This window comes from Episyrphus balteatus, chromosome 4, assembly GCF_945859705.1.
Source record: "Episyrphus balteatus chromosome 4, idEpiBalt1.1, whole genome shotgun sequence".
In the NCBI taxonomy this organism is placed as follows: domain Eukaryota; kingdom Metazoa; phylum Arthropoda; class Insecta; order Diptera; family Syrphidae; genus Episyrphus; species Episyrphus balteatus.
Window position 1 is genome coordinate 42,029,172 of NC_079137.1, and position 26,060 is coordinate 42,055,231.

Sequence of the window (26,060 nt, forward strand, 5' to 3'; positions counted from 1 at the left end):
TTAAAAGTGTATACTGATTGTAAAAAAATTATGTTTAGTCAATTAAAGTTTCTGAAATATTAGCAATCTCACGTTGAGATAAATGTACCTCACTTTTAGAAAGAAAAGAAAATTCCAGAGCAGCTTTTGCTATTTATTTCGTATATGTAAAATCTTTCTAAAAATCTTTCTAAAAAAACAAAAATGTGGAAAAGACTACAAGCCTTCCTCGAATTTTTATCCATCACACATAGGCAAAATACCAATAATTGTAGGGCCATTTTTTTCGCTCGGAGTTGAACATAACTTGAGAATTTTTAATATAAAAAACAAAATTGGTTTATTGATTTAAACGATTTTCATGCACGTGAGCATGTATGTTCCCTCATAACTTCTAACTTGATTAACACAATTTTACAAATGAGACATCGAAAGAAAGGTCTTGCTTTCTTGCAGGTCATTATTTATGCAAAGTTTTATAATATAACAAAAGTCGTGGACTAAAAATTTTATTTTTTATGAACTTTGGCTCTCCAAAAATAACTTCAGGAAAAGCTAACTTCGAGAGTTAAAACTCAACCAACCAACCAACTCAACTTTTTCAAAGTATTATGTAAAAGAATGTTACGATACATCATTTGTCAAATTGTGATTGGTAGTTTAGAACTTGTGGGGGTACAAACATATAAACTGGCTTAATACATGAAATTCTTTTCTGCCTCAAATAAATATATATATATTATCATATGAAGGTGAATGAGGATAAAAGGTAGCAAAAAGGGCATAATGGGAGGTGGGATGGATGGTAGTAGGTGCAAGTATTGAACAATAGACTTTTGGTGCAATTTAAGATAAATAATTCCCATAAATTCAAAAAATTTATTTAATAATGTATCCCCCTTTCCCCTGTGTACCCTCTAGCGCCAAGCTGTTTCGATGTTCAAACCCGAATATCTTGATCGAAACCCCTTTACTTTTTGATGCAACTTGTTAGAATTCTGCGGTTAGTTCTGAGAAAGAAAACTGGCTAAAGTATTGCCAAATAAATGGGTTATGTTCATTCAGTTTTGTACCTTTAAATCCATAATTCAATTATCAGGCAGTGCATTTTTCGCACCTTAATGTCAAAGAATAAAAAGAAACAATTAAACTTTATTTTTTTTAAATTCTTATAGATTTCAGGATTTATTCATTGTTTTCAGTCAATTCTGATCTGGAGATAATACAACAAATTCTATAATCTTTGTCTGGATCATTAATGAGACATAAAACAGATTTTCACTATAAAAAAGATTTTCACTATCAAAGCTGACTTTAAAATATCGCTATTCTTTGATGTCATTAGATTGGGGTCAAAATTCTGCAGGGTTCAAAATTATTTTGTCAAAATTCTGCTTTTTAAAATTCTGTTTTTCAAAATTCTGCTTTTCATAACTCGGTTTTACAAAAATCTGCCAAAAATTAAAAAAGGGTTTGGAAAATGTTAAAAAGCGAGCGTTAAAAAAAATGCTGGCAGAATTTTGAGAAGCAGGATTTAGAAAGACAGAATAGAAAAGAAGCAGAATTTTGAAAAACAGAATTTTCTTGAAAAAAACTGAATTTTGTAAATCAGAATTTTTAAGTCAGAATTTTGACCCGCTCCCATTAGATTGTTGACAACTTTAAAACATCTGAAAGCACTGAAGGCAGAAAAATTGACAGTTGGAAGAAGTTGGAAATCAAAACAAGGAAGTTAATACTAAATTAGAAAGAAAAACACATTTCTGAAATGCCAACTATCTGGTCATATTTACTGAATTTTGAGCCGAGTTAGAGACCAATGTTTTCAATGTTTTCAAATCGTAAAATTCGCGTAATTAACTTAAATGTCTCAATTTCGGTGGACTTGAATAAACTTATTGACCATCCCAATATCAATATAGTTCTACGACCTCAAACAGTGCACCGATTGTATTAATCTTTTTTATAAGATTAAGGTTTCATAGAAACATGCCGTAAGTCTCCAGACAACTCAGTTTAATAATTCTCACAACTGCAGCAAGAAGTTCTTTTAAGTATTTGAAAGTTAATTAGGTTATTTTGGACATAACATTTTTAACTACAAAAAATTGGCGAAGCCATGTAAGAAACATACCAAAGACAACTACTTACTGTCAAAAAGATCCAATTATTATTTTTTTGTCTTATAAAACCCACATTCCGATGGGAATCGTACGATTTGAGACAAGATTTCGTGTCAAAAAACTTGTCCAAACTAGTGTATCGTACATGAATGACTACTGTCGATATCGAAGCTTACCAAGTAAAAATCTCATAAATCCAAAAAAGACGCCACTCTGTGTCGTCCACTACTTATTAAGTTTGAATCTTTTTTTTCCTCTGGTTCAATGTATGCTTGCAATTTGGTACTAAATCATTCGTCTTTTTTTTCGTTTTATTTATTTCTTTCGAGCAATCGCTGGCTCAGTAAGTCATTTCGATGGCTAATTGCTAAGATCACGCATTCAAGCTCTAATCATTTGCTAACATGGGTTTGATATATCAACCAACCTTTGTGGTTTATTAGCAATATACACTTCTTCTTCCTCAGAAGATGATGATGATGATTCGCGTTAATGGCAAAGATGAATGATACATAAATATAATGTGGAATTATGGGTACTATATGCGGTGTAGTTGTTAATGTGGTAAGTATTTGGCAACCGCAAAACTACTTTCAAAGTTATAAGAGATGGCCTCTTCTGATTTATCTACAATTCAACCGACCATTGGTTTTATCGACATAGAGCTTCGATATTTTATAAAAATCTTTTTGCGGTGAATTCTTTGAATTTCGTTGTTTTTTTTTTTTTTCTTTTATGAATTTAACATTAAACTCAATTTTATTTGATAGTTTATTTGGCATTTACAGATCATGTTTAAGTTGATTAAATCAATAAATTCGGATGATGAATCTTTTAGAGAGGTTAAAATAGATACATTTTGTGCTAATTGAAGTAAAAATTACTTATAATTGGATAAAATGAATCGAGAGTCTACTTGAAAGATTTAATTGCGAAATAGTTAATTTAAAATGAGTGCAATAAAGATAAATAACCTTCTAGAAAACATCAAATGAAAGTGAATTAGTTTGCGAAGGTTAGTTGTTGTGTTCTTCCTGATTAATCATGTTGATTTAATTACATTCTTCAGATCTTTGTAGAGAAAGTATTATAAAAGAGCGATGCGTGTTATTGGACTTTGACTTCATTTCAACTTTATAAAATGATTTATCTAACTCTATTGAATAAATCAAGTTAAAAGTTAAAAACATTAATCAAAAATTTATCAAACTGTTTACTATTGGCATAAAGTGCTCAGGATGAAATTTTGAAGGATCTTTTTCTTTCAAAAAGGCATTTGAAAACTTTAATTTTAGACCTTTAAAAAAATAAAATGGTAGAAGCTCGTGGCACAATGGATATTGCCATTGATTTTATGAGACCATAGGTCTAGGTTCGTATCCCAGCCTCAACTGCAAAAAAAAAGAGTATCATTTTCATGAAAAAGACACTACATCCCATAAAGGAAAGTGAAAAATAAATGTCAACTATTCTTGCACGAAAAGAAGGACCTTAAATTTACCGAATCCGAGTCCGAAAGGCTAAGCAAAGATGTACTTTTTCATGAAAATGATACTGTTGGGGTTATTGTACCAATGAAAAAAAAAAAAATTTAATGGTAGAGACTGAGAAACGAACCCCGACCTCTGGTGCATGCACTACTGATTGCCTCACTTGTTCTCCAAACGAAGTGCAATAAAATGCACGACTTTTCTAAAGTTATCATTAGAAAAATTTAAAGAATAATATAAAATTGACAAAAAAATTCAAAAGTTTAAAATTCTTTTTAATTAAAAATTGAGTTGTTAAAAATCTTCAAGTTGCTAAGAACCATCTTTCTATGAATATTTTGACTTGAATTTCTTTATATCCTTACGAGTTATACGGGGATAACCAAAAAAAAATTATAATTTTCGGAAAAAAAATATCAGCTATCCGAATTTTTATAGAAAAAATTAGATCGTAGTTTAGCTAGAAGCACCTTGACAGTCTAGTCTAGGCTAGATTGAATGGCTTGCTATGCCATCGGATAAAGTCCACAGGGAAAAAGATTTCAAAAACAACAAGGCAGTTCAAAGCTTAGTTTTGCTTGGAGATAATGTAAACTCTTCCGAACTACATTTTCTTTTAGACAAAAAAACGTACTAATGACCTTGTGCTTCTGACAAAAAGTCATTAAATGCTCTCTTAAATGATTTAGCTGGCAGGTCATTATCACTAGCTTTAAATGACTTTTTGGGATATATCATTGTTCTAACTCAGGTCGGGTGTTCTACCTGACATTAACTTGGATTCGATTTTTAGCTAATTGTGGGTTTCATCCTTTTTTCAAGATATATGTAGATGTACTTTAATTCTGAGCTGGTACTATCGAATCCTACCTAACCTATAGGCTATAGTATACCAATATTACAAGTAAAAGTCTTTCATTACCAAGGTGAACTGTACAACAATGATTGTCTTCTAAAATACCTTCCAAACTCTTACTTTCCCCAATATTTTCTAATACAAAGTAGCCGTATGACCTCTAGTTTGCCTTAATAGATTTGCATAGGACTTAAAACTTTGAGAAAGTGCGAGTACCTATTCACTTTCATGAAGAGCATTTATTACGCTCTTTTTTGACTGATCACTAGTTTTTATATTTACAAATATCTCTTTAAAATATTTCAACTTAAAAGATAAAACCGTCCACCAATATTCATTCAATGAAAAACAACTTGATCAAGAAAATAAAAAAAAAAAAAACCATTTTCATTAATTACGATTTAATATGCATGCAATAAATAAATTAGTTCCGCCATCAAGTGTATGCTCCCAGAGCAAATTAATACAACATAAGCTTTTATCACTATCACCTCAGCTTCTTTTAAATACTCGAACGGAAGTTTGGTGTATTAATTTAAATTTTTTCGCAATCCACACCACATTTCCAGTTTTTTGCAAACAGTTTGTTTCTTTTACTTCCTCTCTGTGTGCACAACTTAGCGATGATGCTGTCATTTCAAATTACGTTAGATACCTACTATCTGTAAAGCATTTCCATCACCATCCCATTCCACGAGATCACTTTTCCTTTCAACAATTGAATAACATTGATGCATACTGTGAGTATATTTGTATGTATATGCTGTCTGTTAGAGGTCTCTCTCCTGAGAAAACACGCAACCATAAAAACCAGATAATAATCAGTCACATCTGCATGTGGTTTCTGTATATATTGCTGATGCTGCTTCTGCCATTGCCACTGTTGCATCTTCTTCACATAACTTTTTCCTCTTAACAAATAGCAAAAAAAAATATAATCTTATAATAACAGCAGTATTCAATTTCATATACCAGCTTATATGTTGTAAACACAACAATTCCGGTCGTCTTTTATTACCTTTACCACGATTCAACAACAAACATGACATTTAAAACAATATTACAGCTGCTTTGGTCAAATTAGCCGTGAAAACAGGTGGAATCAGTCAACAAAGTTGGCTGTCAAAAGCAATCTTTATAGAAAGAGAAAGATTTGGTTATAATGAATCTAACCTCAAACTTACTTAAAAAAAAAAAGATGACACCTCCTAACACTGACCTTCCACTAAGCAGAAGTCATTGTAGCCATTATGAGGTCTCACTTGTCTGTGCCTGTGTCTGTCTCTTCTCATGCCACACAAATACCACACCACATAAATTACAAGAGGCCAAAAAATGTGGCATAATGATGTGCAAACACGTTCACAATGGAAACAAACAAAAATAAACTTTCCTTTCAATCGGCCAAGTGGAGTCGTTGGCCGTTCATTCGTTCATTGTGCGATCAATCTACGAACGACATTTGAATATTTACAACTTTTGGATGTCTCGCAAGTTGGAATTGTAGTAGAGTTGCAAGTCGTCATCAAGTCGACTCTAGCAAGTCAACTTGTTTTTTTTCCGTTGATTTACTTTTAATGAGAAAAAAAAAACATAACAATGCATTAAAGTGTGGGCAACAAAAACCAGTAGCAGGGTCTTTCTTTCTCTTTGACAGTGCAACCTTAACTGTCATTGGTGAACTAATTTATTAGAAAATGTTGTTGATTTTGGAAAAACGTTTTGTATTCTTAACCTCATCAGCTTCTAACTAAGAGATGCCATAGAACTTCTGTTGTATAATTTTGTTTATCGCCCAAAAAAAATTCAATTTGCATGCGCAAATTGTCATCTCCCTGGTGGCATGGATTGGCATCTACACAACGCCATTATAGATACATGCGAGTTCGAGTTAATGTCATTTAGCATTCTTGACACGTCGTCGTTTTCAGAGCAAATTGTATGCGCTACCACTACTACTTAACCACATATAAAAACAAATACAATATTATTGTGTAGAGTTCCTTAAGGTGTGTGGGAGCGAGAGACTTTGGGTTAATTGCAAAGCGTAAGCGTAGGCTGTTTTGAGTTATGTTTCTTTTTTTCTTGTGTTTTTTTTTTAAATTTTTTATTTGAACATACTAAAATGTATGATTATGGTCTTTTGATGGATTTAAGAAGGTCGTTGTTAAGTTTAAAAGTTGAAAGGTTAACTCTACAAGTTTTAATTATTTATGTGGGAATTTTTCTAAAATTTTAACAATATTTTAGTACTTCAAAGATGGGAAAAGATTTATAACAACACGTTATGATAATGACTTACGTTGCCTGTAGAAAAGAGTGTGGTAATGATAAAACCTTTACATACATTTTGGGTATTGCATTTGGAAGAGGAAAATGTAAATAAATAGTTTAATAGAATTTAAGAAACAGAGATTTGCACATGAAATAAATAAATTGGTTAGGTACACGTTTTATTATCAAATATCCCGCGTGCATTTGGCAGGCTTAAAAAATCAATTTATTACAACAATTTATTACGTAAATTCAACAAACAAATTCAATATTATTTTCAAAATTATTGAAAGGTCAGGTTAAAAAACAAAAGAGCTGAGAAGAAAACTTGAAAATTCGCCAAATATGCTTTCAACACACTATAATCAACCAAATAGCATTGTTGTCTTGAAAGAAAGAATAATGCAATGAAGGCTGAGCCAAAAATTTAGTTATTGCTTAACGATTGCGACTTTTTTCGCACTCAGGAGTATGAATTGCAATGAGGCATTTTAATTTTTGTTTTATAAATGCAAACATAAAGAGATTTCTTCAAAATCTGAATCCGATTTTTCTCACTCATATCTACGACTGAAGGTGTGATGAAATATGCAGATTTTTAACTCATGTTCTCTTGTTGGTCAGTACGTTCATAGAAGAAGTAAATTCTTATTATAATAATCTAATGAAGTTCACTTTGATTTCAACAGAGTTTTAAACGGATTCTATGCATTCTTATCAGACTTTATTATTTTAAGTAGATGGGGTTTTAAGAAACACATCATCTTGTCTTAATTTTTTCTGTGTAGTTTTGATTTTTGATTTTTTGAGCGGAATTGCGTAATTTACGAAGAATGTTAGAAAATTCCTTTGCTAGCCTTCCAGGTTAAAGACAGTAAACAGCTACCCAATCGCGCACTATGCAGGCCACTAGTTGCTACACTACACAGCAACTTGACTGCCTATTCTATTAGCTTCATTTTTGTTCTATTTCGTATGTAATTTAGAAACCTTTGCTTTACAAATATTGGCTTAATTGTGAAGTCGCAAGAGCTATATTGAAGCATTCGGAAGAGACAACAATTCTTACATGAGCCATCAGTAAAAACAGGTTGTATTGAAATATCTCGCATTTTCTTTTCATGGTATTCTACATATTGATGAAGAAGAATAAGCTTAAATTCATTCATAACCTAGGGTTAGAGCGTGCAATGGGCTTGACAAAAAGCTTGGTAACTGTGCAGAACCTTGATTCTTTAGACCCTATAAGATACTAAGAACTGTATTTACATATTATGTAGACCAAGAAGTTCACAGCTATAAAGTTTGACTTTCAACTTGAAAGGCCCTCAATATAATTTTGTTTCTTTGGAGACCCTAATTTGTATAAAACGTTTTACTGCGTTTAACCACAAGAAATTATGATGTTAAGAAATCTGTTTATATAATAATAATATAAATTATGAGATCATATATTTAATTCAAAACCAATTACGATACTTTAGTCAAAAAATATCGGCTTCGGAATGTGAAACAAAAAAATGTTTGGTTGAAAATATCTCAGAAAACAAACCTCCAAGAAACTTTTAGTTTTTGTTTATGAATTTAGCTTAAAAAGACCTTTCTTTTGATGTCTTACTCAATGGATTTGGATTACATTATTGAAAATGTATTTTTTTTTTTTGACAAAGGGTACCTCTTTGACTTTTTTCGAAAATAAAAAAAAGATTATTAATTTTTTTATCTGAATGCATAGGCGTGTTGATTATGAACTCATATCTTTATTTCAAAACTCTTTACAAGATTTTAGTCAAAAGATATTGTCTTCGGAATGAAAGAAAAAAAAAAAAAAACTTGTGGTTTGTAGTTATAAAAAGACCTTTTTTTAAATAAAAATACCTGAATATCTTTAAAATTAATAAACGTATCAATAGACACACTTTTTAAAACAACACTCGAGTTATTTTCTGCAAAAAAAATCTTACGGTTTAAGTTTTTGAATACAGTTTACACTAGCAAATGAAAAAAAAAATTTACTTTCAGTCCATTATTTTATTATAAATAAAATGTGACTGTTTCATATACCTAGTTATATTTTGTTTTATCCAACGTCACATAAAGTAAAACAATACACTACTGAATTAAGTATTCGAGTTCTTACATCAACTCTTTCGTTTTGATTGAATAAATATTATTTTTTAAATAATATTGCCTAATATAAATTTGTTATCTATTTAAAATTATATCAAATGTTGATAACGGTTTCAAAGAAAGGAAAGTCTAGTTTATATGTCCATTCGAAGTTCCATTAAAAATTTAATCTTGAATTTATATTCAAAACAATATTGTGGCATTATTTCATTTGTTAAAAATCGTATTCATTATTTCTTATGGTCTTATCTGATAGCCATTTTTTCATTTATTATTTCTACTTCAAAATCTCTTTTCGCCTCCTTAAAAATATTTTCAAGTTGATTTAAAAATCATGTATGACTAAGTTATGATCATACATCATATTTTTCATATTTTATGTTTGCAACATAACAACTTTTGCCATGTTTGCCCAAAAACTGTGTATCTTTTTGATTAACTCAACCTTAGTTTTTTTTTCTATTCACTATAGTATATACAACTAGAACTTACAACACAGCGTTACCAATCAGCAAATAGTTGCTCTACAAACGTCACACTGACTGATAAAAAATTTGTATTTCATAAGTTTCGTTTCACACTGCTGGAAAAAATTACATGTATCATAATAAAAAAAAATTAACAAACCACATCTAAAATATAAAGAAAAAAAACACGTTCCTTACTGCCTTAAATGGTTATGTAAAAAAAAAAAACACACATAAAAAGAAAACAAACGCAAAAAGAAAAACTAATTTAGAGCATATACACAATTTTCTTCCAGCGCCGGCGTGTCAACACAAATAATCACTGCCGCCACACAACAAGCTTCCACACCAAAAATCGTGTCGTGGTCGTCCGTCCGTCTGTCTACCATTTAGGACAACTTGCTGAGCTTAATCTCTCACCAATTTCCCCCTCTCTTCTTTATTTTTTTTTCCTATCTCCGGGGGTTGACTTAATGATGATTAAAGAAAAAAAAAGAAGAAGGAAAATCGCCACCGCCCAAGACAACACAAAACACAAGACAAGTCAAGACAGTCTTTTCTTTATAATGGCCTCCTATGTAGGCTTCCCAACATGGACTTGGCACTACGTTCAACAAGAAGTTATAACTTTTTGTGTTTCCTTCTCAGCACCCAACTTCATACCGATATTATATGAAGGAAGTATAAAGAAATTGATAAATGACCAAAAGAGGGGCTTAAGCAGCTAATGCCTGCCTGCGCACCTCTCAGTCAGAGTATTCCAATATCGTGGTAGAGCTAAGAAAAAAAAAAGGTGCAACCTAAGGTACGGTATGGACTACAACGCCATGACTTGCAGAGAGTGTTGTTATGCAACAGCCTTGGATAGGTTGGAAAGGTTTTGTTTTGTACCGGTGCGCCGCGCCGGTGGCGATGCTGTCGACCTGGACTGCTACTAGCCTTTGTCCCGGCTTTTGTCCACACATTGTCTTATCGGAGAACACACATTTCGTTAATTCGGAGCCGGCCAAGTAAGGCAGCATGCAAAGTTAGGGCGACCTCCGGGAGGCAGGTGTGGCACATTGTTGTAGGTTATGGTTGATTTAATTATTAATTATGCACAACTCATTAACAAAAGCAACTTTATCCCGGAGAAAGAAAAAATCGCACACGCAAAGAAATAAATATTGCCATTCACTTTCCATAAATTCATGCCTTCTAAGAGAGTTCATAATCAAGATGTCGTTGTCGTATATGAAAAAAAAAGTTATGTAACTAAAATGTCACTATTTTTAATTAAATTCCCAAGTTGAACATTAGCCAATTGTGATTTGCATTGTAATTCATTAGTTCAACTATTAAAATCCCATTAGCAGAGTTGGAAATTCAAATCTGTGTTAAACTGCAAAACGAGTCTTGCACTTTATTATACCAACTAACTAACTATAACCAACGAACCAAACGCATAACAACTTCATGGTTTCATCTTCTTTAACTTTTTTTAACGAAGACGATGCAACAACTCTCTGGGGTTTAAATATCAAGGCTATCTAGTATCGGTTGTTTGGTTGTGTTTTTTTTTCCCACTTTTTGTTGATATTAAATTTATTCCTTATTTCTTGAATCTTTAGGATACTCTTGTACACCAAACAGACATAGCATTTTTTCTAGATTTGTTTTACAAGAAGATTACGAAACTTAAAACAACATCAGACATGGCAGATGGTGTGGTTATGCAGATGAAGAAGCAGCAGCAAACAGAAAAAAAAAAGACTCAAAGAAGAAAATAATAAATTATGTGGTAAGGAACGAAGACCCCGTTCCGTTCCATGTGCAAAAAAGCTACCGTGCCAATCGTTGTTGCTTGGACGGTTGTTGGTGGGTTTGAAATTGTGGTGTTGAGTGGAACACAAAAATGTATAATTTCAATTACTTATAGCTCTTAGCCTATAGGGGGAAGTGTTTTTTTTTTTTTTTTATATCCATTGAAAGAGAGACCTTTTCTGATTTGATGAATGTATTTATTTGGCATCGAAGATGTGCTAATTGGTATTTTATTGAAGTTAAATTTATGTTATTTTCTTAGTTTGGTTGAAGGATAAATTAGTTGTCGACCTACAATTTATATTTGTTAGTTATGTTGACGCACTTTGGAATTACGATACATTAAGACGGTATTAATCTGATTCTTTCACTTCAGAAAAACCACCTACCAAGTACTTAAATACTTACCTACTTCCTTTTGCGTGTCTAACTTAAATTTGCACCTATAAAAAATTAATGTCGAGGAATCACCATAATTAAATAAAAATTACCAACACTCGGTGAAATGAGGCATTAGATAATAACGCTGGCTGTAGGTCTGTTGTTTTTTGTTTTGTTTCTAGAATGTCAACACATTGCAAAATATTCAAAAAGGTAAAAAATATTATGAAAATATTAAAAACATCGTTTTCAGTTTTTCGTTATTTTGCACTTAATTATTTCTATAGCTCAGATTTTTTAAAAATGTTGCTTTTCAAAAATATTTAAGTGAAAAATGTTCATTTTGTAGTCTTCTTTACTTCTATTTTGGTTTGAACATTTGAGAGAAATGTTTCGAATCAAGTTGATCCGACTGGTTCCTGGTCTACATTTAAGGAAAGTAAATTACATTAAAATAAAATGCACGACTGGGGTCGCACGTACTTGCTCTTATGTTAAAAGTAGATCTTATCTTAAAGCTTTTTATAAAAAAAAAAATGAGGCAAAATTATAATTCGATTTAGTTAAACCATTTCTCATAGTGTAAGAAAGTATAATTAATAAAACACCGTTTTTAAAGGTTTTGATCACAAAATGAAGTATGGCATCTGATTTCTTGTATGAAAATTAATTTTGAGAAAAAAATTTGAAAAACGTTAGAGCCGTTTTTTTAAAAAATAATTTTTTGTATATAAAAATTATCTAACATAAAAAAAAAAAAGTTGGTATGCCATTTTGAATAAATAATTAATTTACGCTTAAAAACAAAATTTCGAAACATTTCAAAAATCCGTTTTCAAAATAAAATAATCTAATTGAAAACGGATTTTTGAAATGTTTCGAAATTTTGTTTTTAAGCGTAAATTAATTATTTATTCAAAATGGCATACCAACTTTTTTTTTTGATGTTAGATAATTTTTAAATAATCTAAATTGATTTTTCAAAAAAAAGATTTTGAAATATTTTTTAAAAATCCAAAAATTTGTTTTTTGAAAATTTTATAACATTTTAATATTACGATTAACTAAACGCTTTTGTATAAAAATTTTCGTTGAAATCGGGTAAGCCTTGTAAGAGATATTTTAAAACCAAAAAAATGGTTCTATGGCAGGTACCGTTAGTAACCTTCCAAAAAATATTTTTTTGGAAGTTGGGTCTTGTTTGTAAAATTATATACAAAATTTTTTATCAAAATCGTTAGAGCAGTTTTCGAGTTATTTGGTATAACTTGAAAAATTTGTATGGGGGTTACACTTTCTTTGTGAGATATAAAAAAAAAAAACAAAAAAAAAACTTTCAGAATTCAATAAAAATCATCAGTACCAAATCCGTGAAAATCCGTGCACGCGTTTAGGCTGTGGAAATGTGTACAGATGGACGCACAGACGCACAGACTCACGGAAGGAATTGCGAGACCCACTTTTTCGGAATTCTCCATAATCGTAATGGTGGATTCATTTTAGGATTTCTCGGAGAAGAAAAGCGATATCAAAAAGATTTAATCAGATTTTGAAAGAAGAAGTTTAGTCCTTTGAGAAACATATTATTACGCAAAAGGACATAACCTCAAAAACTGTTAAAAAAAGATATTTTTGATTTTCTAAGGGTAAAATCTCAAAAACGTGATGTGATAGAATTTTTCTGACTTCGGATTCGTGTTCAGCATACGAAAAACCACTAGAAAAGTATACTCTGACTTCTATAAAAAAAACTTTTCGATTAGTGAAATCGAATTGGGCAGAAAAAATGAATGGATTTAGATTTGAATATCTGAAGATATAAAAATGATGGCAATTTGATTTAAACGCCGTTAAAAAGAGGCATATTTTTTTTTCTATTTTCTAAAAATAGAGCCATTATTTGAGTTTCTACCATTATTATTAACAGAGTTATTAACAAAAACGTGAGTGAAAGTACGTAAAAGTACGTTTTTTCATAACTAATTAAGCTCGTAAAAAACGAATAGCTCGATAGAAAATTTTAAAAAAGCTTTTTTCTTACTATTTAGACCCCAAAAAATCTGGAGTGCAAGACACTTCGAGTAGTGTCGCGTTCAAACGACCCGTGAGCTTTTTTTTTTAACTAAATTTGCCTGAAAAACTATGTCGGTGTTGGCTCTAGGAATTCTAGTACAATTTTTCCAAAAATTGTTTTCTGGTGGATTCTTCAGATTGCGTTTCCTCTTTGTGACTCTGGAAAATACACATATGTGTATAAATAGATCATCAAGAAGTACGTGCATTCATTTTGCTGCAAGAGTACCTTCTTTCAAGTTTGACCAACAGGGGGCAATCAAGTGCCTTTGTGAATGATAAAAGGGGGAGATCTAGTGCTGTATTCTAAGTTCTAATAAGATACGAAGTGATAGGACTATGTCTTCAATTTTTGCATTGAAATTTCCAAGTGAATCTGAACATGCGTCGTTATAAAGACGTTGTTTAAAAATTTTGAAGAGGAATTTGTAAATTTTTTTGTAGAAGTAATTTTTATCTTCATTAAGGACATTTACACCTATGAGGTTCAAATATAATGCCTAAATGCCAGTTGTCATAAATTTTTCGCTGACCGTGCGGAAACTCCTTAAGTCTACATCTCAATGCAAATCTGCATCAAAACATCTAATTCTTCATATCGAATATGTATTTTCCATTATATTTGTCATAATCACACCTTTTTTTTTGCCCGGTGTTTATCACATCACACTTCCATTTATCGCTGTTTCTCATTTGTTGGGTCACTAGTCAATTTATTCAAAATTATATTTAAAAAAATCTATATATTTCTCATCACAATAACAACTCATATAATTTTTAGCAGGCCGCATAAAGCTGGTTCTTTCAAAAAGCATCATAAAGTTTCATCTTTGTAGATTTTTTTTTGTTTTATTTTATTTTTATGAAAAAAAAATCAGTCCCACTGCACCCATAGAAAAACAAACAAAACCCCTTTGATAACAAAAAAAAAAACAAAACTCATGTTGTAAGGAACCACGTTCAAATAAATAAATCTCTTTATTTATCTTTTCTCAACCACACATTTGCCGACAAATCGTGATTTAAGTATCGAACAAAAATAATATTAAAACAAACAAACCTACAAACCAACAAAAAACAACTAACAACATGTTTGACTATCAACTAGATTAATCTGTCTAAATGTCAGTTTAACTCATTCGGTTTTATGCCTTAACGCAATATATTGTGTTTTTTTTTTTTTTTTTTTTTTTGTTACCACTATGAGCCATAGCTATAAACACTCTTGTTGTTTCCTTTCATTAACCACAAATCTTAAATAGAAAACCGCTAAATAACATTTCAATGCCGCGGTCACCTTTAAGAACATTTTCACTCAGCGAAAATACGAACTTGCTGGTTTGTCAATGAAAACTATAAAAAAATTGAATTCTAATCAATGAATCAAGAACCTAGACATAAAAACGTACACATGAACACTCTGTAATATAAAAAAAAACCTTGACCAAAATGATATTTAGAGTGCAAAATCAATAATGTACAAACTGAGAAGATAATTTTTATATTTTTTTTTTTTTTGTAAATTTTATGTTTCAAAATAAAATACAAAAATCTTAAGAAATTTTATCTGAAGCCTTTTTTAGACAGTTCTCACTGATTTTTTATTTGCTTGTTTACCTGTCTTTTTTATATCTCACTTCTCATACTTTATGGAAACTTAAAAAGTCCCAAAAGGATGATGATTCACTTACTCTAATGAAAATAAAATGAGACGATGTTCAAGTAAATAAACAAACTACTTGAGAAAACAATTAACTTGACTTTTGAGAAAGTCAATTTGGTAAAGTTAAGTGCTCATCCACCCATATTTGCTAAGTTGTATTTTGTTTTATTATTTTACGACAAAGATCATTGAACTTATTGTGAATTTGTGACTTAGAAATGTGGGCGTAAGTAGGAAGGCAATTTTTTTCTGAAGGTTTTTAATTCGTCTCAACGATCTTACAAGTGCATTTATGAACTCCACTAATGAATAAGAGTGGTTTAAATACACAAGTTGTAGTTTATTTTTTCCAATGTCATAAGATTTTGTAAGCAAAAATCGTATTAATTTAACATTTGAATAAAAATGTATTTAAAAAGGATAACAGTATCGTGCTTTAAGTACTTCCAATAGTATGTTACCAGAAAATCATGTATTTTTTAAAAATTTTGATACAACTCAAGGCAATCGTCCTGAAAGAATGCGAGTTTTTTTTAATGATTTTTTGATATAACAAAATGAAACCGAAGTTTAAGCTGAAGAAGTTTCAACAAAATCAAATTGAAAACAAAAGTGTGCGTGCGGCACTTTGATGGAAGTTGTTAACAATGCAGGTTGTAAAAATCCATTTGAAAAAAAAAAAAAAAAATACTTTTGCAACTGAACAAAATTTGGATTACAAATTTTTTTTTCAACAGAAAAACGTTTGGATTAAAAAAATTATTTTTTGAAAATAAAAATATGCATTAATAAAAAAGTTATTGCAACTTTTGCATTAATAAACACATACACATTTTGCATTTTTTTTTCAATGCAAAAAATTTTTTATTTGCAATTAATTTTTTTTTTTGCTGCGAAATATTTATATTTGCAATAAATATTTTTTTTTGCAATAGAAAATAAATGCATTAAAAAAAAATGATTTTTCACAACCCTAGAACAATGGTGCTAGTGGTATTTACTTCCTGCATTTTTGAGGTAGATTTTCATTTCATCACTTCTAGCATCTTTTTGATCACAGAAATTAGAGTCCTAGCATTTGTTTCGTCTGAAGTAGTAACAAATTTGTCAGAAGGTGTACGGATTGCACTGAAATATCTTCTAAGCATGCAAATAAACGAGTTACCAACGTAGTTTCGGAGGATTTGCGTACTTTGTTGTGACTTTTTGTTGATACCGTTTCTAGAAGGATTTACGTACTGCCAAGAAAAAAAAAACATATGAAAACAGCTCATATATCCAAGATACAATTGATTTTGTACAATTGTTTTTATTTTTGAAATGGCACCTATTAATTTGTTTAAAATATTTAAAGTTAAACCCTATTTTGTGAGGTCTACGCAACTAAGCTTCCACTCGAATAAACTACAATTTAAATCTTTTGAATATAAAGAGTAATTTCCTATAAGGATTTATGTTCAAAACCATAATCCATATCTTTTGGGTGAAACCAATTTAGCGGAAAGTTCCACGTTATTTAATAACTTATTGTCATGTAACCTTATTGACTCGTTTTATATTTTCTTGTTAGGATAAACTTGAATTAGACTCCAAAACTGTGTGGTTCTACCCCTTTTCATGTTAAAAAAAAAAAAATATTTACATATTCAGTTTAAAAGGCGAATATAGTGAAATTTTTGTTCAAACAAAAGAGCTGAGTAGCAAACTCGAATATATGCTTGATGCTTCAATAACTTGAGGAAAGTAATAAAAAGTGACTAGTTTTGTCAGTCCTTGTAAAAACAGTTTGCAGTCATAATAAATAATTTCATTTGATAGAAGTAGGCTGCAACTTTTGATATTTTTTAACAATTTTTATTCATATAAGTGGGTACAAAAAAAATAAAGAATTGTAAGAAGTGAATAAGAATTATGTGTTTATTAAATTAGTATGCCTTTCAAAAATCAAGGAATACCTACAGTGTTTTTTCTTTTTTGTAATCAACAGTATCACATTACTTAATGAAAACAGCGAAGTACAAATTAAGTTCAGTATGTTTTAATTTTTTTTTTATTTTTTCATTTTGTTTCCTTTAGATAGTATTTACAAAATCAAAAGCAATAAAACTGATTTATTTACCATTCAATTATGTTTGTTCCCTTTCAATTAAGTCTCTAAATCGATAAATTTGTTTGACTTATATCACCACATATATTATATCCACATGCGTGTTGATTTTAAAGTTCCTTTCACAAAAAAAAGGAACTTAAAAATTATAAATCGTGATACGTGCCAAACGAATAATTTTTTATGTTAGTTTTGTAATCAATCGTTGATTGATAAAAACATTTAAAACTCAATTGAGATTAATGTGCATTTAGCAGACACTATTAAAAAGAGAATGCAGTTAGAAAGGGTAGAATTTGAAAACAATTGAAAAAGTCAATACAAAAATTTGTCAATAATTACATGTGACTATTGTTAAAATAAATCACCATGACTTTAAAATATTTAATTAAACAAAATAAAAGTTATTTAAAAAATAATTCAGCCTACAAACTATTGGTAAAAGGTCCGTACTATCCCAACAACCGTATGACCATCGAAAAAATAAAAAAAAAAAAATCTTAATTTGAAAGTTTTTTTTTTAGATACTTGTTACTACACAGATCTACTGTGCTGATAAGAACTGAGCCTGAAGCCATGTTTTTCTTCCTATTCAAACATGCCCCAGGTCATTCTTTTCAATTCCGCATTAAAAAAAAAATTAAGATTAATTTGCCTCCATTCCCTTTGACTTACCCAAAAAAAAAGTATATGAACACATGCTCCAGTTTTCAAACCTCATACAAGACCTCCTGTTGTGTTACATCATTAATATATGCCACAACAGAACTAAACCACTTATTTAAGAAGTTGCAGCACTTGAAATCAATTTGACTTAATTTAATGCTATTTTTTTTTCTCATTTGAAATTTTATTTTTACATATCACACAGTTAACCAGTTAGGTTTGGAACGATGTGTCTGGCCAAAGCCATATACCATTTTTATCGCAATCTAATAACCCAATAAACATACGTCCTTATGCAATACCGGTCGATTTTATAAATAGCCGATATGTGTTGTATAGCCTGTCCCAAAGCTGGAGCCATATTATAACCTAACCTATGGACAGAGACTCACTCTTTAAGAGAGAGAATATAAAAATAGTTTTAGACGACAACCCCCTGGCCTGGACACATAGAGTACATATAGGCGGACGCACATTTTTGTCTAATTAATTGCGTTTCAGTGTCTAACAGTTTTGACTTCAATAAATTTCCAGATTTATCGTGGGACTAGCTTAAAGTGTCAAATTTTTGTTAGCCCAAAAAAAAAACAATAAAAAAAAACTCTTGCTAGCTGTCTGAAAAGGGAGTTGTGTAATTTTATGTCCATGTCCATGGTTATCTTGTGTCCAGTGTGTGTCCACCCATAAAGAAAATCTGTGTTCTTGTTTATTTTTTTTTATTATTATTAAACTGCAATTGGTTATGCAACTCTGTCAACATAGTAATTGAACTGTTTGCATATACAGGAAAGACAGACACGCCAACAATTGCCACTGAATTCCTGTCAATCAACGCGACCGCGGCGGTGGAGTCGTCGCCATCGTCCGTCGTCGGCGCGCATGATCAGTCTGCTCGACATTGTCAATCGACAGGTTGTTTGCATGCAAAAAATATTTCATTAGGTTAATTTAGTGGGCGTTACTGTATATACCACCATAGCACAGTAGCGTTTAGTCTCACTTAGATGAAAAACGAAAAAAAAAACTTCCTAGTTGTGCGGTGCACGAGAAAGATAACCTAATTGGAGCAGCATTCAAACGATTTGTCGTTAATGGCATAGCTTTATCCACATAGTTGGTTGTTAACCCGGCTAAAATGTGGTTAAAATTTGGTTATGCAAGAGATGATTATTTTGCGGGAGGTTCATGTCTAGGAATGCATATAAACTAAGTAGTTAATTGGTTTTTTTTTGTGCAGTCGCAGTAAAAACGGACTGCAAAAAAATTATATCGTCACACCCGAGATAATACTGTGCGTTGAGTTGATGTTATCTATTATGTGATGGCGGCAATAATAATTAAATGAAACACGTCCTGCAGGCGTGAATTTGTTAATTTTTGTGTATTGATTGGTTTTTGTATTTGTAATTTTTTAATATTTCATCAAAACTTGTAACGATGTATTGATTTATGTATTGTTTTTTTCTTTTATTTTTAGGAGGGAAGTATAGGACATGAAATGGTCATAAAACCACTGCCAGATGAACTTAATAAAGACCTAGATAAACCTCATCATGTGATATTTAAGAGAGATACTCAACCATTGGAACATATGAGTGATTTTGGTAAGTAAAACACAGATATCTCTAAATGTATCTAGATCACATGAACCAATTTTTGAGGTCAAATATTGTACACATATAATCCCAATGTCAAACAAAAAATACTTCAAACAAAAAATAATAAATTTAGCACGATAATAGACAGAGTAACAGGCAAATGCAATCTCGAAGTTTTATCAAAGGGTTCTTTCATGCCAAACGTCTATTTTGAACTAAATTTTTCCCATTTTGACAATTAGGAGCTTAGAGTGTTAATAATAGCAGTATTCTTTTTGGTGTATTAGGTGTTAAATTATGAAATGGTAACGGAGTTACGAGCGACAGAGTTACGGCCGTCAAAGTTACGCGAAACCGAAGTTATGAAAAACTAGAGTTAGGAATTCTAAACTTATGTTAAGCTATGACATGTGATTTTAGGATTGGCAACAATTGCAACAACAGTTCACCACACCAAAATAACGTCTGTAAAAAAAAGGGGTGGTTTGGTTATTATTTTAATATAAATAATAACAAAGTGGGTATTACAAAATACGCTATGAATAATTAAATTAATTAATAGAAAAAAAAAATACGTATTTGCAATATTAGTTGGCCAAATAAGAAGTTAAATTCAATTATATCCCCCAAACATACATAAATATACTCATGTTTTTTTTTTATTTCAACGTTTTTGCGATCTTCTCGCAAAAACAAAACCATGTATGTATATCTATACCTATCCAATCAAAATTTTACAAGATTAAATAGCACCCATTTTCGCTTTACTCATTTAGTTCTGTTCTGACTAATGAGAAAAATGTTAATCTCTTGTTTGAATTTCCATAATTCCATGTCGTTCCTCGCAATTGTTGCCAACCCAAAAATCACATGTCATAGCTTAACATTACTTTAGAATTCGTAACTCTAGTTTTTCGTAACTTCGGTTTCGCGTAACTTTGACGCTCGTAACTCTGTCGCCCGTAACTCTGGTATTCGTAACTTCGTCGGTTTCCCATTTTGCCTTGTCACCATGTCGCCTTTTCGCCATATCGCCTTGTCGCCATGTCGCCATGTCGGTCGCCTTGTCGCCATATTAAATTCTTTTGATTAGAAAACTCTTAGCCCATTTTCATCAAATAAAAGACATTGTTTGATCTGTTAACAGCAATCAATCAATCCCGTACCTATCGTTATTCGGAAACTATCATTTTGTAAGTTATTTAGTTAACCAGTTATAATGTTTCATAATATAAATAATTTTACTTGCAATGAAAAGTATTAAAATTGCAATTTAAAATTATTTAATTTTGTGTTACAGTTACTGGCAATGATTTAGAAAGTGACAGAGAATTTTAACAACAATCTATAATCATTATCCAACCTTTAAAGCAAATAAAAGAAATAATTGGGCCTTGGAAGCCCACTTTTAGCTTAAGCTGATGACAATTTGACTTTCTACATGGTTGTGAATCATTGATTCTGTGCCAATAATAAAAATTTGATTTTACATTAAAACAATTTAATTTTGCTAAAGCTACTGTCAAGTAAAAATCCGACTGCGACAGAATTTACAATTCAAAGGAGTTTTAATTTATAAAAAAAATCTCATCTCCTTATTCTGACTGCATTTTGTAAAAAAAAGAGTAGAAATCTAGCTCGATGACTTCAGAGATAAAAATATCTTAATTTTTGATCCTGATAAATAACTTTTGTCGGAACATTTTACTTTTAACTATTCCATTATTAACGAATACTAATTTGGCTTGGCTAATTGCATTCGAATTAATATCTAAAGTATTTAACGTCTTGCTATGCAAATGATGCTCTGTTAAGATTTAAATCTGCCATATTTTTTCAAAGCAGACACGTAAAGCTTCACACATTTATTACCAAATTTTAATGACTTTCGATGCCAAAAGCTAAGCTAATTGATTGTTTCGAGGATGAACCAGACCGGATCCCAATAAATTTTCAAATTGAAAAAATACTTTAGCGTTCCCACAGCATGTTGCCAATTAAATAATTTATTTATTATACCCTCAGGTTTATAGAGGAGTTTATTCAATTTAATTGAATCATCCAATATAATCAGGATTTATTTGCAGCAACTGCGCGCATATTCTTCCCAAATATACTTTCACTCTTTATTATCTTTGAGCAAATGATGGTGGTAAATTAAATGCTTTATCTTTGGTCAAAAGTGTTGGTCAAAGATGAGATAATAATCCCTCCATGGATTAAGAGTGTATTGCACAGTGTTTTGGTTTTTTTTTTGTTTATTTGCAATGAAAGTGAGATATTGAAAGGTAGTAATTGAAAAATGTAGTGCAATTAATTAAAATACCGTGTCAGTTTTAATGGAACTTATATAATCAGATTGGTTTATTCACGTACAATCTTATACATACATCTGGAGCAAAATGGTACATGATGTGTGGTTGTTTTGGTTTTTTACTACTATAAACAGAAACGATAAAGTAATATCGGACAATTAATACGGAAATCAATCGAAGCCGCCTTACTATTACAAATCGGCAATAGTATAACTTTTAGTGCAGTTTAAGGTGGTACAATTTATTTTATTAGTCCAGAAGTGTTACCGACTCTTAAAACTATCACTTTTTCATTGTGTAATGCAATTTATGTATTTATCATAGGGATAGTCAAAAAAGTTAGCTTCCATCAAAGAAACAACACCATCAATTTGACACAAGGAAAATAAATATTTAATGTTGAATATCATTGATAATTGTAAAGTACATAGTAATACTATCAAAAAATCAATTTGTATTTGTGTTTGCATGTACTGTCTACTGTAAGTCTAATCATCTCAAACTTAGGTTCTAAAAAATTTTTTTAATGTGAAAATCATTGATCATTTAAGCTGAGGATAGCTCAAATATGCATACATAGTTAAAAAGTATATCAACAAAAATAACCCATTTTAATCTCAGAAACAAAAAAAAAAGAAAAACAAGATTCTTTTTCAGTTCCAAAATAATATTTACCATGGCAGTTCTATGAATTTCTATGGCTTTTTCTATAAGGCTGGATCAAGTTCTATTATGTTCTTATTTGTAAGGAACCGTATTTTCAATTTGAAATTTTTACAAAAATGCATTTAATATCTTCATCTTGAAGCAGAATTAAAATACGATACAACTCGAATTTTACAATTATGGTTCTGGAAAGGAATAAAGAATTACCTTGGATAAATGAACCAATTTAAATAAAATCAATAAATTATTACGCATTAAAACCCTCTGTCGGCACACGGGTGCGAATTTGGCACGACAAAAATGAAAAAATTACAATTTTTTCAAAAAAGTGGGTGCAAAAAAGTCTCTTTATAATGGTGCAAATATATTTTTTTTTATTGTGAAAACAATATTCGAATTCCTTGGAAAATTCTACAACAATTTCATATAAGTTTTCTCTATAAAATATGAGACATAAAAAATTTCTAGCGACATGAAAAATTCGAAGCTAAGTTCGCACCCGTGTGTCTATCACGTCACAAAAAAGAGGTGTGCCTACAGAGGTTTAAAAAACATTTTGCGCTATCAAACTAACGAAACAAACAAACCACATAGCTTTGTAAAAATTGGCATTTGGTGTGTCAACTTAATGTAGCAACTTAGTCTTACTACTATCCGTGAATTTCATATTGAAACTTGTCGTTAAAACTATGTATTTCAATTTTTGAAAAATCAATTTTTTTGAAAAAATTAATGTTTATTGTTTTTTTATAAAGAATTTTTTTTTTGTACGGCTAGGGTATCTTTTATTATTTTACACAGAAATCATAGGAGCCATTACTAAAGGGGTTTAAACCTTTCCAAAATTTAATGGATGCCAGCTACCGTTTTGTTTTTTTTTTTTTTGTGGTGTAAAAATATATTTGTAAGATCCATTCTCGAGAGCCTTCAAGGCTACATGACCAAGTTTTAAGTGAATCTGCCCATCTGTTAAGGATGTAGCTTTTTACTCCGGGAACCAATTCTCTATCACGGTATTGTTATCTCAAGTTCACAGAGATATTCTGGGAAACTGCGAAGCAGATGAACTCGCCAGAAATGGAACTCTAATACGAATTTTACCCAACAAGGCAAATATTGCTATACCAATCGCAACGTGCTAACTCATGCTGAAGCAAGAAGCTATAGGGGCAACAAACATAAGATGGTCAAACATTTATAACATGCCAAACGACCAAGCAGATCTGGCCTAGGCTAGATCCAAAACGTTCAAAAAATGTATTGTTTCTAAGCAGATTGCATATCAGCTCTGTAATAGCATTGAATAATTACAAAAAAAAATCCGCAAAAAAAAAAAACAATTTCAAATTTTACCGGTATTCGAACCTAGGCCAGTAGGAGTAAAAGGCATCGTCCTTGTTCTCTAGACTAATATGACTTTTCAATATACGAAAACTTATATCAATATAAGCTCTTTGATATGTATAATAATAAATTATTAATTTTTACTTGCTCTATAGGGCAAGTATTGGTTTCGTGTAGAAAAAAAAAATCGAGGTTTTAATCAAAACCAACATTACGATGATGGAGAAGATCAAAAAAGTGGTTTTCGTCATGCCGTCCGTCGGTCTGTGCGTCTGTGCGTGTGTGCGTCTGTGCGTCCATCTGTACATCGAGCTAGGGCCTAAACGGATGGATGGATTTGCTTGAAACTTGGTACAGATGATTTTTACGTAATTCCCTAGACCCGTTTTTTTTATTTTTTTAATATCTCCATTTTAACGCATACCTCCCATATAACGTTTTCGAGATATTGCAAATTTCTCGAAAACGGCTCTAACGATTTTGATCAAATTTGATGTGCGGAATACTCTTATTGATTCCAACAAAACTGCGTTTTTAGTTTTTCTCAAAAAATGCGGAGAATGGAAATATGGCGTTGCCGTTTTTCGAAAATTGACATATTTTTTAAGTTCTTATATTTTATCAAAGCATTAGTTATTTTATTTAAAATTTACAGAGATCAATAGGTATAAAATGTTAAAAAAAATATTTTTAAAAACATTTTACAAAAAAAAAAAAAATTTTTAATTTACTTTTTAAACTTTTGATTTTTTTTTTTTTTTTATTTTTTTTTCTACAAAATCTTAAATTTCCAATAGATATTTAAGATAAAGATACTGTGAACTACAAGAGCAAGTGCGTAAGACCCAGTCGTGATTTTATTTTATTAAGGTTTAAAAAAATTATTAGTTAAGACTCAACTCGAAAATACATAATAGTTGAGGCGCAAACATGTAGTTCATCTATCTTCCGGTACTCTTGTAGTTGCAGAGTAATCTGCGGTGTCACTTCTATTTGTAATTATTCAATGGTAATAGTTGTCTTAAGAGGACACTGTCTCATAGGTAGACCCCCCATCAGACTTGGCGTAGTCTCTAACGACTTCTGTAGAAGTTTCCTTGATGAGGATGAAGAAGAAACAATCCAACATCTTCTCTGCTCATGTCCTGCCCTTTCCAGTAGACGTAAAAAATACTTGGAAAAATATTTTTAAGAAGATACTAGTGAATTAATTAATACTGACATCTACAACCTTCACCACTTCATTAAAAGCTCCAACTGGTTTAATTAGTGAGGAATTTCCTTGCAAAATCATGGTATCACAACGGACCAATAAGTGGTCTAAGTGTGTCAGTCGTTTTCATAACAGCTATTTCTACCTAGGCTAACCTTTTTCAAGTTCTATTTTCTTACGAAAGCATAACTAGACCTTTATCGCGAGTAAGCTTTAAAAATGACAAACTTTGTTCGCAGCTCAAAATATTTGAAGAAGTTGACATGAGTATTTAATTTTCTTAAAAATATGAAATTTTAAAAAAATTTAATAAAAAGGATTTTTGCAAATATTTAGCCATTCGATGCAATGTTTTTTTTTTCAAAAACTTATGAAATATAAAAAAATTTAAAAATTAGACCTCGTCAAAATAGCAAATTTTAGATATGTTTTGGTGACTAGAGCGATGATAATTATGATACTTTTTTTTAAATGTTTTTTTTTTTTAAATATATACTTCATAAACAATTTTGAAACTCTAAATTTTGAAAAACGAAAAAAAAAATTAAACTGATTTTTTTATAATTAAACACTATTTTCCTTAAAAATGCTTTCATTAATTTTATACCTAACATTAAAAACTTTGGAATAAAATTGTTATAGTTTTTTATAAAATTAGAAATAATTTTGGTTTTGTACGAAGAGTCTAAAAAATGCAGTTTGTTTTTTTTTTTTTTCAAAAATCTAAAGGTTTCAACCTGGTCAAAACGCTTTTTGGAGTAGATGTCATTCACACGGGTTGAAACTTTAATATGGAAAATATACCCAACTAAACATATGAACCTTTAAAGATGGTCTTTTTCTTTAATCTTTTTCAGAAAATATTGCGAACATATTTTAAAAATACCGCCAAACTTCGAAAACAAAGCAATG

At 30.6% G+C, this 26,060-nt stretch overlaps 1 protein-coding gene across 4 annotated transcripts in view; it reads left to right on the forward strand.

Moving 5' to 3' along the window:
- Positions 1-26,060, forward strand: part of LOC129918285 (A disintegrin and metalloproteinase with thrombospondin motifs like) — a 143,382-nt gene that overhangs the window by 78,220 nt on the left and 39,102 nt on the right. For all 4 annotated transcript variants that reach the window (XM_055998742.1, XM_055998741.1, XM_055998743.1 and 1 more), the window contains exon 5: positions 19,490-19,616. In XM_055998742.1, coding sequence (XP_055854717.1) covers positions 19,490-19,616 — 127 coding nt within the window. The remainder of the gene's footprint in view (positions 1-19,489; positions 19,617-26,060) is intronic.